This window comes from Topomyia yanbarensis, chromosome 1 (genome assembly GCF_030247195.1).
Source record: "Topomyia yanbarensis strain Yona2022 chromosome 1, ASM3024719v1, whole genome shotgun sequence".
NCBI lineage: Eukaryota > Metazoa > Arthropoda > Insecta > Diptera > Culicidae > Topomyia > Topomyia yanbarensis.
The window spans coordinates 103,350,550-103,367,539 of NC_080670.1; the positions used below are offsets into that span (position 1 = coordinate 103,350,550).

At 38.4% G+C, this 16,990-nt stretch overlaps 1 protein-coding gene across 1 annotated transcript in view; it reads left to right on the forward strand.

Moving 5' to 3' along the window:
* LOC131677371 (GPI inositol-deacylase-like) overlaps nucleotides 1-16,644 on the forward strand; it is a 107,490-nt gene extending 90,846 nt beyond the window's left edge. The window contains exons 4-5 of the mRNA XM_058957179.1: nucleotides 11,524-11,612; nucleotides 16,147-16,644. Coding sequence (XP_058813162.1) covers nucleotides 11,524-11,612; nucleotides 16,147-16,363 — 306 coding nt within the window. The 3' untranslated portion in view covers nucleotides 16,364-16,644. The remainder of the gene's footprint in view (nucleotides 1-11,523; nucleotides 11,613-16,146) is intronic.
* Nucleotides 16,645-16,990: the final 346 nt, after the last annotated feature.

Consider the following 16,990-nt stretch of genomic DNA (forward strand, 5'->3'; position numbering starts at 1 on the left):
TGAAAATAGTATCGAGGCGCTTAAGACTGATATCCGCGATACTATTTTGACTGAGATCCAGTCCGAAATTCGCAGCAATTTGAAATATTGGATGGAATCGGTCTCTGCCACTCCATTGGTTGTGAACAGAAAATCATCTTTCATTAGGTCTGAAAGAAGAGAGAAACGCAAGAGGGACGATGATTTTGATGAAGCTGTATCTAGACCAGCAAAAAAGCTTTTGTCTGGTACCGACGTCCATGGAGGTGATGCTTCATCGATTTCAGTAGCTTCTACTCAGAATGGGGAGCCAAAGTTTTGGTTGTACCTGTCCGGGGTAATGCCACAGGTACCAGATGATATGGTAACAGAAATGGTCAAGTCAAGACTGGACACCAACAACGTCGAAGTACACTTTGCACATTGCTTTTGTGAAAGTGAATATGGTAACTTGTGTGAAAGAGTGCGTAAACATTAATCGGTTAAATCGTGTGAAATACTTTACTTTTCGTTGAAAACTTTGTGGGCGCCTATTGCAAATCGAAATATCATTCAGATAAGTATAGTGTGTAGTCATACAGACTATTATTGTTCTGTGATTTTCAGATTTCATTTCGCTGCGGCTGGCTTTATAAGCTTGCCCGCAGTGGAAGACGCAGTGTTATATTGTTCTTTTGTATTGACCCGCTTCTCCAGCTGTAGTTTAATTTGCCTATAATGAGCGGCCTGTGTGCAAAGTGTACGAGCACGGTGAGTCTCGCCGAAGGCCTTGTTGTATGTCTTTTTTGCGGTGATAAATATCATCAAAAATGTTCCGGGTTAACAAAGGCCATGGTAAATTGGGTGGCTGATAATGCAAGTCTTTGCTACAAGTGTGCGAAGTGTTTATCAGATCAGTCTTCTGGTGTGCAGGATGTCAGTTCGATATCCATTGAGTTGAATAAGAAGATGGAACAATTCGCTTCCATTTCTGAGTCTCTCACTGATACCCGAAAAAACATCGATGCACAGATAAACATCGCAGTAGAAAACGGAATAGAAAAATTGATCAGGTCTTTCAACAACTCTCTCGAGAGTAAATTGGCTAGCTTGGAAAACAGTGTTGCCAAAAAGTTGGAAGATTTGAAAAGTTGTTTAAATGAAAATGTTAAGCGTGAAATTGAATTAGTTGGAATGAACAGAAAGAGGAATTTTAGTAATAGGAAGGTTCATTCTGAATCTGACGGGAATCCCAGTAGAAAACGAAAAATTTTGACGAATAAAGAAGATGAACCGATGTTAATTGAAATAGACGATGATGGAAATAATGACGAGGTTTTTGATAAAAATAGTAGAATTACTTACGCGAATGTTTTGTCGGGAGCTACTGGGACGAATAAAATTAGAACTAGAAGTCAAACGAAACGTAAGGCTCGCCCGGTCATTGTAATTAAACCAGTCGAGCCGTTGCAATCGAGTGACGACACGAGGAATGCATTAAAAAATAAATTAGATCCAAAGGTGCACAAAATTAGCAACTTTAAAAACGGTAAATATGGCTCGATTATTGTGGAGTGTGCAACTCGGGATAATATTGAATCGGTGAAAGAAAACATTGTAAGCAATCTGGGTGAAAAGTATAATGCTGTTATACCGATACCCGGTAAACCGAAGTTGAAAATAATGGGGATGAGTGATCGATACTCTGAGGAAGTTTTCGTTGACTTATTAAAGAATCAGAATGAGGGCATTCCGGTCGATTTTGTTAAAGTTGTTGCCAATTTTGAAAATCCACGCTTCAAATATAACAAATACAATGTTATAATTGAAGTTGATAAGAACACTTATAGCGGCCTGATGTCAGCCCGTACGGTGAACATTGGTTGGGATAGGTGTTCTGTTTTAGAGGCCTTTAACGTGCTGCGCTGCTTCAACTGTGGAGAATATGGTCATAAGAGTACGGGATGCGTTAATAAATAAACATGCTCCAGATGTAATGGAGCACATAGAACATCTGAATGCTCGTCAACTGATTTTAAATGTGTAAATTGTATAAAAAAGAATAGTGAACGCAAAATGAATTTGGACGTAAACCATGCGGCATTTAGTAAGCAGTGTTCATTATATCGGAGACTGCTAGAATCTAAAAAAAGCAACGTTTTGTTGAGTGAATAGCAACTAACAAACGGGAGGCTGTCTGAAATATTATGTTTAAATATAGCTGGGTTGTCTACAAACTTTGTTGCAATGCGACATCTTGTAGAAAACAAACGTCCATTGTTGGTTTTTCTATCAGAAACACATATTGTTGATGCTGATGCATTTGATCAGTATAGCATTCCGGGTTATAAAGTTGCTTTTTGCCTATCTCATTCCAGACATACCGGTGGAGTTGCTATTTACGCCAAAGAATCGATTAAATTCAACGTTCGATTAAACGAAGCAGTTGATAATAATTGGTTCTTGGGTATATCAGTTGAAAGAGACATGCAGATGGGAAACTTTGCAGTAGTATACCATTCTCCTAGTTCTAGCGATCGACGATTTTTAGAAATTTTAGAAAACTGGTGGGAGAATTTCGTTGATTTAAGCAAACTTAATGTAATTTCGGGCGATTTCAATATTGATTGGCTCAACGATCAAAATTCGAATCAGTTGAAGCAGTTGGCTGAGTTTTTCAATTTCAAGCAAACGGTTAGTGAGTTTACAAGAATTTCCAGACACAGTAGAACATTGATAGATCACGTGTATTCCAATTTTGATGGGGTTTATTCGTATGTAGAGGCCGATTGTAAAATTTCAGATCATGAGACAATTTCAATTTTACTGGAGAATGAACCAAACCGTGAGGAGGATAATGTTAAAATTAAGTGCTGGAAAAGATATTCGAAACAAGCCATGTCTCAACTGGTTTCGAGAAGCCTGGATTTTACGGAATTGAATGGAAATTTGGATAACAAGGCAGCTGTTCTAACCAATGTGTTAAAAGAGTGTACAAATAGTTTAGTTTCTCAAAAGTATGTCAATTAAAATAACTCGAACAGCTGGTACTCTTTAGATCTTTTGCGCCTGAAACGTAAAAGGGATAAAAAGTACAAGAAATTTTGCAGAACTAATAGTGAACGTCTTTGGAATGGGTACACACACGCGCGAAATATTTATTCACGAGCTTTGAAAAAGACCAAATGTGAGTACATTCAAAGGAAGATCGATCAACATCAAAACAACAGCAAAGAGTTATGGAAAATCCTAAAGAATTTAATTAAACCTAAACCTAGTTCCTCGCAGTCCATAACTTTTAACGGGGTAGAAGAACAATCTGAGCAAATAATAGCTGAAAAATTGAACAGTTATTTCGTTAACAGTGTGCAACTGATCAATCAAAGTATTGAGCTGGTTAGTGAACCTGCGGAAATAACACAGCCGATTAATATTAATTGTAGATTTGATGGATTTCACCCAATCACTTTTGAACAATTGAAAGATATTTGTTTTTCTTTGGGAAAATCGGCTGGTATCGATAATGTAAACGCAAAAGTGATACAGGATTGCTTTCATGTCATCGGACACGATCTGCTGGACCTTGTAAATGAATCGCTACAAACTGGGCACGTGCCGACAGTTTGGAAGGAATCACTTGTGATTCCTATTCCCAAAGTTACTGGGACGGATAAAGCCGAAGAGTACCGCCCCATTAACATGTTGCACACATTAGAGAAAATTTTAGAACTTGTTGTTAAGGGCCAGCTGATGAGTTATTTGAATAATAATAATTTGCTAATTCCGGAGCAATCGGGATACCGAGAGGGACACTCTTGCGAAACCGCTTTGAATCTAGTGTTAGCAAAATGGAAAGAGAAAATCGAGGTTAAAGAGACTATTTTTGCTGTATTTTTGGATCTGAAACGCGCTTTTGAGACAATTTCGAGACCGTTACTTTTGAAAACTTTAGAGCGATTTGGTATCGGAGGAATAGCACATAAGTGGTTTGAAAACTATTTATGTGATAGAACTCAGAAAACTAGTTTCAACGATTTTGTATCTAGTCCTCTCGGCAATCCTCTTGGAGTGCCGCAAGGTAGTGTCTTAGGTCCTATTTTATTTATTATGTATATAAATGACATGAGGAGAGTTTTACGATTTTGTGACTTAAATTTGTTTGCTGACGACACTGTTCTGTTCATTGCAGCTAAGGATATAGATGAAGCCGTGGCGCATTTGAACGAAGATTTGCATTCCCTTGCTCGTTGGTTAAAATTTAAACAATTAAAGTTAAATGTTGCTAAAACTAAATATATGATTATCTCTTCGGCTAATAATAGGCCTGACGTTAACGTTGAAATAAATGGTGAGACTATTGATCGCGTTAGTGAATTAAAATATCTTGGAATAATCATTGATGACAAGTTAACCTTTAAGTCTCACATCGACAATGTCATCAAAAAGATTGCTAAAAAGTATGGTATATTGTGTCGTCTGAAAAATGATTTAACAATTAGTAGTAAAATTTTATTATATAAATCTATTGTTTCACCACATATTGACTTCTGCCCATCCATTTTGTTTCTTGCCAATCAAACACAAATATTGAGGTTACAGCGATTGCAAAATAGAATCATGCGATTAATTTTAAAATGTAACAGATACACTTCCTCTAGTTTCATGCTAAGCGCATTACAATGGCTCTCTGTGAAGCAAAGAATTTATTACTTAACAATGGTGTTCATTTTTAAAATTATTAATGGAATGCTGCCTCGATATTTGTGTGATCGAATTGAAAGAGGAAGTGATTTGCATAGGTACAACACCAGAAACGCGTCGGATGCAAGAACACCAAACTTTTTATTTAGTAGATCACAGAACTCCTTGTTGTACAAAGGAATAAGTTTTTTCAATTCGATGCCTAGGCATATTAAACGTGCAGCAACATTAGCGGAGTTCAAAACACTATGTATTTCACACGTAAAATCTGCTTTGTAGACAGATTTTTTGAATTTTTATATTTTGGAGTTATTTGAATAACTATGTAATACCACGAAGATTGTATTTTTTTTTCTCTTCTATTATTTGCATTTAGTCACACTAAGTTATTATATTCGCTATGATGATGATGGATTTTTGTTACTTGTTTATTAAAGTTATTAAAAAATAATGAGCGCTAAGCAGATAGAGACTAACTTGAAATCGAACATGGTGACCAGCACTAAAAGCTCATCGGGTTGAATCGAAGCTTTTAGACTTTTGTTGTGTTCAGGGTCTGATTTGATGATGGAGTTGTGTTGACTGTGCTCGACAATAGAGTTAATTTCGGTTATTGCTGCGATAGTGGTAATAACGGAGTTAGCTCGTTGAGTATGGGGCTTGATGACTCCTTCTGATAACTACTAGATATCGGGTTCAATTCCTGATCAATCAAGGATGTTCTCGGATAGGAGTATCCCTTAATTGCCTTGGGTTAATGGTAGGAAACTTTCAATAAAGGGGTCTGATGTGGATGATATAACTCGACCGGACTCTGCACTGCCACTAGGCTCGTCACTGCTCACCTTAGCAGGTGGTAGTACCGATGTCTTGGTCAGGCGGGAGGAGTCTTACAGAGAATTATCGGAAATGGAAGCTATTGGGTTCAATTCCCGATTCTATCAAGTATCTTCCCGGAATGGAAATTTTCTTGATGGACCCTGGTTGTTGGCGGAATATTCGAAATGTATCTGGTTACGTTCTTTTGAAGGAAAGGCTATGTCTGCAAATTGAACCAGTCCGTTTCTTTTTGTTAACTGGTTTTGTTATGGATCAAAATATTAATTATCTTTTAGATAAATCGTTCAGCTCACACCTTTGTGGGGGTATGAGGTGGGACCACCATCATCATCAGTACACAAGCTGGTTCCTAAAGGACGAGATGTGCGCACTTTAACATTTGTTTCCTTCAAAGTTGGATTGCCTATTGATAGAAAATACAAAGCGATGACTGCTTCCACATGGCCCGTTGGTATCCGATTCCGCGAGTTCGAAGATAACACGATCAAGGGGTTTTGGAATCCCACCCCTCCTCAACCGATAGCAGAAACACCGTAGGCAGCAAAGTAAAGCCTGCTCCGCCACATGCTGCCAGTGTCCAAATAAGCCAAGCTCCAAACCGATACTTCATCAGCACAACTTTGCCTCGCCTGCCCACTCAAGCCGTCAATTCCAATCCTAAGTCGGCCGCCAATTCCAATTCTAAGTCGGACGGTTTCTTGTCCGTCTACTATCAAAATGTTCGAGGAATGAGAACAAAAACTCAGGACTTCTTGCTGGCGCTTGCGATTATGATGTTATTGTTCTCACAGAAACCTGGCTGCGTGCTGACATACATAACTCGGAACATTCAATGAACTACACAATCTATCGTTGCGATCGCAACTCTTCCTCTAGTCAACTACGTCGCGGGGGTGGCGTTCTTATTGCACTAAAAATTATTTTATCGGCACTGTAATAAAAATGCCTGGTTTTGAATGCTTGGAACAAGTTATTGTGCGCATTTCACTACCAAATACCGCTCTATATATTTGTTGTATATATCTGCGGCCGAACAGCAGTCCAGACCTGTACAATGCCCACTTCTCTGCAGTTCAACAAATTCTGGATAAAGCTAGTAGCTCAGACAGTGTACTTATTGTAGGTGATTACAACTATCCCCATCTCAGATGGATATTTGACGATGATCTCAAATATTACCTGCCTGAAAATGCCACAACCGAACAAGAGATAGCTATCACGGAAACGATAGTCGCTGGGAGACTGTATCAAATCAACTAGCCCACTAACGCAAATGGACGGACGCTCGATCTGGCATTCGTGAACTACGACGATTTAGTCGAACTTCTCGAGCCTCCGACCTCTATTCTCAAAGTGGACGCTCACCATAAACTCTTCGTGCTGAGGTTTAACATGCAAGTTGAAACAGAAGACGCTTTTGCCGAATCCGTCGACGGTCTCAATTTTGACTTCAATCGCTGCAATTTTGAAGAAGTGTCTGCGGCCTTCGATGCTGTTGACTGGTTCGATCTGTTAAGTGGAAACGATCTGGATCATGCTGTCGCGGTGTTTTACGGAACTCTATACGAGATACTACGCCGCATAGTTCCTAAGAAACGTGTCAACAGAAAGACGGACTACAAGTATCCGTGGTGGAATTCCGAGCTTCATCGTCTACGCAACATTCTCCGAAAACATCGCAAGCGTTACTTCCGTCATAAGACCGACGAAAACAAAGCTGTTCTTCGCCGAACCGAACTTCAATACGAAACAGCCCGGCGAGTATATAAGTCACGTCCAAAGCAACCTTCGGAACAACCCCTCGACGTTCTAGAAGTTTGTGAACAGCAGAAAACGCGATGGTGGCATTCCCGTAAATGTTTATCTTGGAGATGCAAGTGCGCAATCCACAGCCGAATCCGTAGACCTTTTTGCAGAACATTTTCGTGGGGTATTAACCAACCCAGCTATCTCTCCGTCACAAGAGTATATAGACACATTACCATCATACAATATCAGTCTCCCTAGCTTGAATATGACTGAAGCAGACGTGTTGAAAGCTCTATCCAGTGTCGACCCATCGAAAGGACCAGGCCCGGATTGTTTGCCTCCGATATTCATATAAGGATGTGCACGATCATTGTCATTGCCGGTCAGCATTATTTTTAACCGCTCAATCACTGAAAGCGTCTTCCCGAGTGCATGGAAACAAGCGGCTATATTTCCAATTCACTAGGCTGGAGACATTCATAATGTTGAAAATTACAGAGGAATCTCACTTTTGAACTGTTTTGCTAAAGTCCTTGGTTTACAATGAGATGTACGCTGCTGATTCTCGCATCATCGACGAATGTCAGCATGGATTTGTGAAGCAACGTTCTACAACTTCAAATTTGATGATGTACACTAGCATCTTGGTCCCCTCTGTTGAGAAGCGTCAACAAACCGATGCAATATATTTTGACTTCTTAAAAGCATTCGATAAAGTACCTCACAACATTGCTCGTCTGAAACTGCAAACCCGAGCAAACGTAAAGTCCATAATACCCCCATACTCATGGGGTTGGACATGGGTGTTTGAAATGGGTTCAACCCACAAAAACACCATCGTCATGGTCCGGTAGATCCCATAGAAAAACCATGCGTTGGTATTTTTATGGGTTATTGAGACCATTTAATGGTGTTTTAAAGGTCGTGAAAGTCAGCACGGACCATGTTCATGGTCTTTTCAAGGGGCTGTGTGGTGTTTGAACCCATGAGTATTTGCTCGGGAAGACTAGGATTTCCTGCGTGGTTAACTGGATGGTTGCAATCATATCTGTCTAGTCGGAGTGCTTTCGTTGAAATTGGTTCAACACGTTCTAGCTTGCTCGACATGCCAACCGGAGTCCCTCAAGGAAGTCACCTGGGGCCGCTAATTTTTATTTTATTTATAAACGACATTTGTGCTCGTATCAAATCTGGAAAACTATTCTTCGCCGACGATTTGAAGATTTTTCGTTCCATTGCTTCTTGACTTGACTCTGCTGCACTTCAAGATGATGTACTTAATATTGAACAATGGTGCCTGTTGAATGGTATGCAGATAAACGTTGACAAATGTAATATGATAAGTTTCAGACGATCTTCCACTCTATCTCATTATGAGTACTTGCTCCAAGGCCGCGTCATCGAAAAAGTGGACTCCATTCGTGACTTGGGAGTGCTTTTTGATAGAAAACTTAGCTTCTCGGATCACATCACCGCAACGACGGCGAAGGCATTCGCAACACTTGGTTTGCTGAAGCGAAATACCGCTGGTTTTAACGATTTCTACGCACTAAAATCTCTATATTGCGGATTGGTGCGAAGCATTTTGGAGTATGCTGTGCAAGTGTGGGCTCCACATCACAACGTCCAAATAAACCGATTAGAACGCGTACAAAGATGTTTCGTGCGATACGCTCTAAGAAATTTGCCGTGGAACGACCCTGCCCATCTACCACCTTACAACGATAGATGCATGCTGCTTGAGTTACCGACGTTAGAGTTCCGCCGCACATTCTTGCAAAGAATGTTTATATTTGATATGTTGTGTAATAACATTGACTGCCCAGATATTCTTGCACGGATTAATGTGTTTGTGCCTCCTCGCGCTCTAAGGAACCGCCCTCTTTTGTGGATTCTTAGACATCGCACTGTTTACGGTCAAAACAATCCTGTGGATAGATGTTGCTACAAATTAAACGAAACTTCACATCTGTTCGACTTCATCAAATCTAAGTTATAAGTTAGCTATTAGGAATTTTTAATTAATTTAGAAAATATGTTCTATTTTTTAATAATCTGTACGGTATCTACCGAAGATCGAACAAATAAATAAATCTTCTGCAGACTGACGAACGATTTGTCCTGCTCGGCTGTCTGCTTTCCTCGCTATTCACACCCTAAAAATGAGAATGCATATAATAAATTTGTAAATGATACGACCGATTTTGGATGACCCGGATTACGATTCCGGGGGTATTTCTCATAATATTAGGGTGTATACATAGATTTTTTATTTTTAAAATATTGTATCTCCGAAATCTCTAGTTCCTGCAGCCTATTTTTTGGATATGGTGTGTAGAATTAAATGATCTTTCAAATAAAAATATAAAAGTATGGAAAGTCCTCAAGAAAGGTCAATTAATACGCTTTTTGTTCATACAAACCCCAATTTTTCAAAGCTTACTATTTTTTCTTAAAACTACATTTAAACACCTTTCATTTGACCTACAACCGATAAAAATCGGTGCAGCGGTTCAAAAATTCTGAATTTTTAAATAATGCAACTTTTGAAAAATCACGATCTGTTGCACCAGTCTAAGGGCCGTACACTAATTACGTAAGGCTTTTTTAGAGCTTTTCAACCTCTCCCCCCCCAGATAATAGTTCGTAAGATTTTGGTGAACCTCCCCTCCCCCTATATAAGATCTTATCATGATTATCGTAATTAAAAAATCGAATTGTTAATTCATCAAATAATAAGATAGCGAAAACGATATGTATAGAATTATTACAAGAAAACTCATGACAAAATTTAACTGTAATCATCTGCAGAATTTTTGCTTTGCTATATTCCATTTCCTTTGAATCTATTTTCTTGTGATGTAGAATTTAAAAGAGTTTATCACCTCTTCTGGCATGAATTTATTCTGAGTTCCAGCTGTGACGCTTATCGTACGCATAGCTCCGAGTTAATCATCTTAGAATTTTCTTGAATTAAAATACAGTTCACACTCTGGAAATATTCGACATTCAAGATCTTTGACAATCGCATGTTAGAACATTTTCCAGATACCTTGCGGGTTTGAAACGAACGTTTGAAAAGAACAAACTCGGTCTAACAACACGAAGGGTAGTAACATTTCTTAACTTGTAAGGCATATTGTGACTTCAGTTCCCGAACAGAACAATGTACAACCAATAGCCAAAAATCTACTCATATTGTTTGATATATAAGGATTATACGGTACAAATGAAAATAGTTCCCTTTTCTTAATAAAAAGAATGTTTTCCTTATGGATTTAATTTTTTAAACTTTTTTTATGATATTACGTAAGAAAGGACAAACCCTCCCAAATAAGAATTTGTAAGATATTTTGAAACTCCCCCTCCCCCCATATGCCCTTACGTAATTAGTGTATGGCCCCTAACGTGGAAAGGGACACCCTATTGACGAAATAAAAATACGTATCTAATGTTTTTCGGTAAGAAACGATTTTACCATATATTACAAAATTCTGAGAGATTGTATAACTTTTTTTTCATGGAATTTCTATAGGTGAAGTAAAGAAAAATGGCACCTTAAAGCGAATGCAAACGTGCCTTACCAAATAAACGAATAAAATAAAAAAATCATTTTTTTGGTTTTTGACGTAAGTGCCAATACCTTCTTTAAGACTACTTAGTAATATCCAACAGAGAAAACCGCAACCCTTGGGACTCTGGCCCAATGCACAAACCCTTATGCTATCACTGAGATATGATGTCGTTCCAGAAATAACACATGATTATCGCGCATTGGCGAGAGTAATCGTACCCTGCCTCTAAAGTGAGATTACACACCATCATTTTTGGAACTTTTTGACCGTTGTGTTGATTATTACCTACTAAGTTAGCACTAAAAAGTTTAAGTAAATAACACTCAATGCAATAAACAACAAATACAACATTTTTCGATATGTTTTACTGACACAAAACTTTGTTAATTCTGTGAAACTGTGAAAGTTGTGCCTTGTACCAGTGGTTCCGGTTGGAATTTTATTCAAATAAACAGCTTCAATTTTTTGTCTGTGCTAAAACGAGAATAAAATCTTGAAGTCAAGGAATCGAATGTATTTATAATAATGATATATGTATGGCATAGATTGCTTTGACTGTGTTTGGTGTAGTGAAATATGAATTACTGAAATAGCTCAGTTGAAATGAATTTCCTTTCGACAAAAATGGAAGAATCACAACTATTATTGCTGATTATTACTATTAATGATACTAACAACATATTTACTTATATCTTTTCAGCATATGAAAGCGGATGTTATTAATTTAAATACAAGAGAATGGATTTATGGATGCATTGCGAATGTAATCAACAAATATATACGGTACTGGTAGGTAATGCATGCTACGTTGAATTGAAACTACCGCATCTGGATATTCTACCAGCCTTATTATGAATTTCGACGGATCATATTTTCGAACGAATGTGGTTCGATCGAAGTACACTACCGTTTGGTTTTGCTGTCGTTATTGAGAATGCAATTCACATTCGTTAGAAAAAGCGACCGTTGTTATGCAGAATAAGGCTGTACATTAGAGTGACAAGAAAAAAAGACCCCTATCGGCCCACATCTGAGTCGATTCCTAGTCCCACCAGGAGTATTTGCTCCAAATTTGAAGCAAATCGGACAAGTCTAGCTACCGGACCAACGTGCCTGAAGTTTGTATGGGATTTGTCGACAATTTACATGGAGAAAACCCACTAGCTCACATTTTCGCCGCTAGGTGTCACCATATGCATCGTATTATCACTGTAAGTGAAAATAAGAAAGATAATTGAATTGTGTACAACTTTGTCGAAGACTGCTAGTCCATCCGGCTTTGTTGAAAGAAGTTATTAAACTTTTAACGAAGTGATGTTTGAGTCAGTTTTGCATGGGGCCTAGCAGTGCATGGTTATGCATCAGTACTCGATTCTCACGAACTAAACAATTTCATTTTAGTTCCATCCGTGACCACATACAGGGCGCCAACACTAACTTTTCAACAGAAAGAGATAGAAATCAGGTGTCTTCTACAAAGTTGTAGAACAGGCATTTTTCAGTAATTCTTCCGAACATCCCAATATTCTATCTCTCTTCTATCAAAATAAGTTTTAACGCCCTCTGTGCGGTCACAGGTGGAACTAAAATCTTCTAACCAAAAAATAACTCGTATCATGTACTACAATTCTTCTGAACATACTTTTCAGCTAAATCTAACACTTGTTTCACAAAAATGTATAGTTCGTGGAAATCGAGTATTAATTCATAACCATTCACTGCTAGGCCCCATGCAAAACTGTCTCAGACATCGCTTCGTTAAAAGTTTAATAACTTCTTGCAACAGAGCCGGATTGACTAGCAGTCTTCAACAAAGTTGTAGACAATTAAATTATCTTTCTTATTTTCACTTACAGTGATAATACGATGCATATAGTGCCACCTAGCAGCGAAAATGCGAGCTAGTGGATTTTCTCTATGAAAATTGTCGACAAATCCCATACAAACTTCAAGTACGTTGATCCGGTAACTAGACTTGTCCGATTTGCTTCAAATTTAGAGCAAATACTCCTGGTGGGACTAGGAATTGACTCAGGGGTGGGCCGATTGAGTTTTTAAAAATTAATTATTTTCTGGGCAGTCTACTGTGCATGTACATATGCGCCTGTAAATTATTCATTACCAAAACGAACGTGTTTATCATATTAAATTTCCTTTACGCTCGTGATTATTAGAGCGCGCAGTGATGACTAGACTGCCCAAAAAAACAATTTTTGAAAACGTAATCAGCCCATTCTTGAGTCGATTGCTAGTCCCACCAGGAGTGTCTGTTCCAAATTTGAGCCAAATCGAACAAGTCCAGCTACCGGACCAACGTGCTCACATCCGACCCATATTAATACCTCAACAGCATGATAGCCATCATTGCCGGCCGCCCACATCTCCATCGTTCACGAGGAAGGATAAAGGATAAGGTAGACAGGAAGTGTTGATGCTCCACCTACTTAACGGAAGGACGACGATTCATCAGACTCTTCCATAGGTGTCGCGGAGTTGGTAGTTTGGAAGGGTATCAGGTCTAGGATTCGCTCCAAGCAAGCGATGCGACCTGTAAAGCATATTTTATTAGGTAGTTGTTTAGTTAGTCCTGGAGTGCACGATCACTCGAAAAAGAGAAGATCTTGTTTAGTTTTTGGTTCTTTTTAAACTCTGGGCAGCCGGCTACCGAGAGTATACTATGTTCCCTAAACAAAAGCAATTTGAACTCCACACAGCCGACCGTGGGAGTATTGCCTAGAAAAATCTAATGTTATCTGCGTAATGGGCCGGATCACTATTTATTGCAACAGTATTTGGACAGAATTCGCTACTTCTTCCCTACGATATATTTATTAACTTGAAAACTACCGAGTGATAACACATTATACAGGCAAAAATAGCGCGAGATGTTATAAATCAAGGAAAGTATTTCTTATTTTTCATATCGGATTGTTTGTGGAATACAAGTATACGAGCGATAATAACAAACACTGAAGGGATATAAAGGATTGTTAACCTGATGCACGGGCTTTTTAGCAATAACGGAGCTTGAAATTAGGTTCATAAAAACAGACGCGGCGAATTTTCAATACGTATTGACCCGTGATCATAGCACAGAGAACAGACATATAAGCTAGAACAAACTTTCCCGAAAAACCTGTGTAAACATTTAAATGAAAATACGTTGAAAATCACCATCGCATTCAGGTTCGCATGCGTGAGTCACCGTTGTATACAAGTTTGCGTACAAGTCCCGTATAGCGATTGCTGGCTGATCGAAGCGCCGACCAGTGGCAAGTTGCTAATTGCTGTTGTCATTTCAAAGCGACAGTTTAATTTCTTACACATGTTGAAAACTTTACTTGTATGTCAGTTCTCAGTGATCATAGATACTAGTCAGATTAGTCGTATTGGGGCTAATTTCCGATCAACTATTCATTTTTACGGCAATGTTTTCTCGACTAGATCTGTTCGCACCCTCTCATTCTGCTACTATCGGCAGAAGGCTGATAGCACCCAGTCGTCGCCGGTCTAAGGACCAAATGTAATCAATAGACTTAGACTCGCGTGGAGGCATGAGATAGGAAACTTGTGAGAATTTTGTTATCCCACCGTTTGACGACCTTGTCTCGATTATATCACGCTTTTTGAAAAACAGAAAAGGCACACTACATTTTGATCCAGTCAAGCCACATGTTGTGTCCTGGCACTTTTAATATTTTTTTACATTTAACTTGCTTATTTACATGTAGGGTAATGAGCATATTAGTAGGTTTTGGACTATTTCGTTAAGGGTTTATATATGATGAGGTCGGTCACAAAGTCGAACTATTTATTCTTTTATCGTAAAGTATAAATTCTTAAGAAAGTATCTTAATTTTTTATAGAGGTCTAAGCAGTAAAAGCAAGTATATAGCACTTTTCATCCTATTCCTTTACGTGGGCGGAGGGCATGGCGTAAAACTTTAAACGCGAATAATCTCGAAATCATGTTTTGCCAAAAACGTTGTTGTAATCACTAGGATTGCCGAAATATCTTTCGACTGATTCCAATTTTCGTTTTAAATTCTTCGTAACTCATTTGCCGTGTCCTAAAGCGGGTGCCTGATGCACCGGATAAAAAAATTTACTTCTTTTTTATTCGCTTAATTGTAGGAAAATCTAACAAAATAATGAGAAAAACAAAATGCACAAGATATGGTAGGTATGCCGAGATATGCATTTTCTCTTGAATTGATGTGAATACTTTTATTTTGGAAGGAGAATTGGAGATGTGACTATTTTTATGAATGTTGATACAACGAGGAATGAATCGTAGTCTCTTCGAATACATGGATTTTAATAGCCAAGATATTTGCCAAAAACTTTAACGTGCCAGATTCCTTCAAGTTTAGTTTTGGGTAGATCAGAAAAGGTATGGGATACGTAAAGTGAAGTTGTGTGGGAAAAAATTATTCGCTAATGCTAATACCATTTGACCCAATCCGTGGAACAAAGATGGCAGACGCTGCTCTAACCAACTCACGCAAATAGGTAGTGTGTTAATAGAAACATGGCAAAAATAGGCTGGATTACACTACTATGATTAATTCTTTTTGACTAACTTTAACTTTTATGACTTTTTAATGATAGAAATACATGGATTAATGCTTAAATGTAATATTTTGTTTTGTTTTGAATATATCACGCTAAAATACAGAACAACCGTGATATAATCGAAACATTACTGTATTTCAACATTCGACACTATGATCTCCGCACCAAATACTCTAATTTATTGTTATATTAGTTAGAAATTAGTACCCGTTTCATGCTGAGTGTTAGATCTTCATAAAAATCAATCAGCATTACTGTAACAGTATTCTACATAAGCTGATTGACTTTTATGAAGATCTAACACACGGCGTGGAAAAAACTGCTTTTTTCATTTTTGATTTTTGCCCTTTCTCTGTTCAACCTTAAGTTTCATTTTTGGTGATAATCTGATGCACACAGTGCCACCTAGTGGCGAAAAGGTTAGCAAGTGGGTTTCCTCCATGTAAATTGTCGAAAAATCCTATGTAAACTTCATGCACGTTGATCCGGTCGTTAGGCTTGTTGGATATTGATCAATTTTGGAGCAGACACTCTTGTTGGGACTAGAAATCAAATCAGGGGTTGGTCGATGGGGGTCATTTTTTCTGTCACTCCATCCTATTAATTATCCAGTGATTGAGCAATGTAGGTAACATTCATGTATATTCTGGTACATTTTTCATTTTATCTACTTTTGAACCGATAAAAAGTGATGCGCAATGTTTGGAACCGTTATTTACATCGTGTTCTTATTTCCGCGCACTTGTAGCAATTCGGTATGGTCTGCAAGCTTTACTCATCTGTGCAAGTGGAAAACCCTGTCGATTTTGTTTGAAACAATCACTCTATCCGTCGTTCCTGAAAGCAAAATTTGCATAAAGCTGAAAGTTTTTCGAAAACCTGGAAAATCGCATGTTTTAAAGAAAGAAGAGGAACTAATTTTTCAATTGGATAATCGATTGCGCAAAGGTTGGTTTTCCGGTTGATCACGAACGACTAAGGACATTCGTAGCGTATACGTTCATCTTATCAGGCGGAAACAATCCGTTCACCGATGGTATTCCCGGTCGAAAGTGGTTGAAATTGTTCCATAGACCACATCCCAATATATCTCGGCGAATCCCTAGTGCGCTATCAAAGAAGCAACGGACAAGTGTAATGGAACCAAAAATTCAAGAATGGTATGATAGTATTCATTGGTAGTTCGATACGAATAAATTGCACCACATCGCAAGTAATCTTGTCCGTGTGTTAAATATGGACGAACCACCCATCCTCGTTTGGTTCTAAACAGAGAGGTAGTATTCGCGTGGACTGGAAAAAATACGTGTACAAAAGCAAAAACTATGCGAATTCAGAGAAAGAAGCTTACACTACATTATTTGCAGCAAATGCAGCGGGAGATCTGGTACCACCTCTTGTACTGTTTCCTTACAAATAGCGACTACCGGCTGAAATAGCTCTAAACGACCCGTTACCAAGCAGAAATAATGAAACCGTACGGCGAATGTATTCCGAATCGAAAGTGCATATCTATAGTCGTTCTTCAGAGGACACCCGATTATCATATCCCTAGTGCTCTGTCACAGCAACGTAAAAGTGTAGAAGAACTG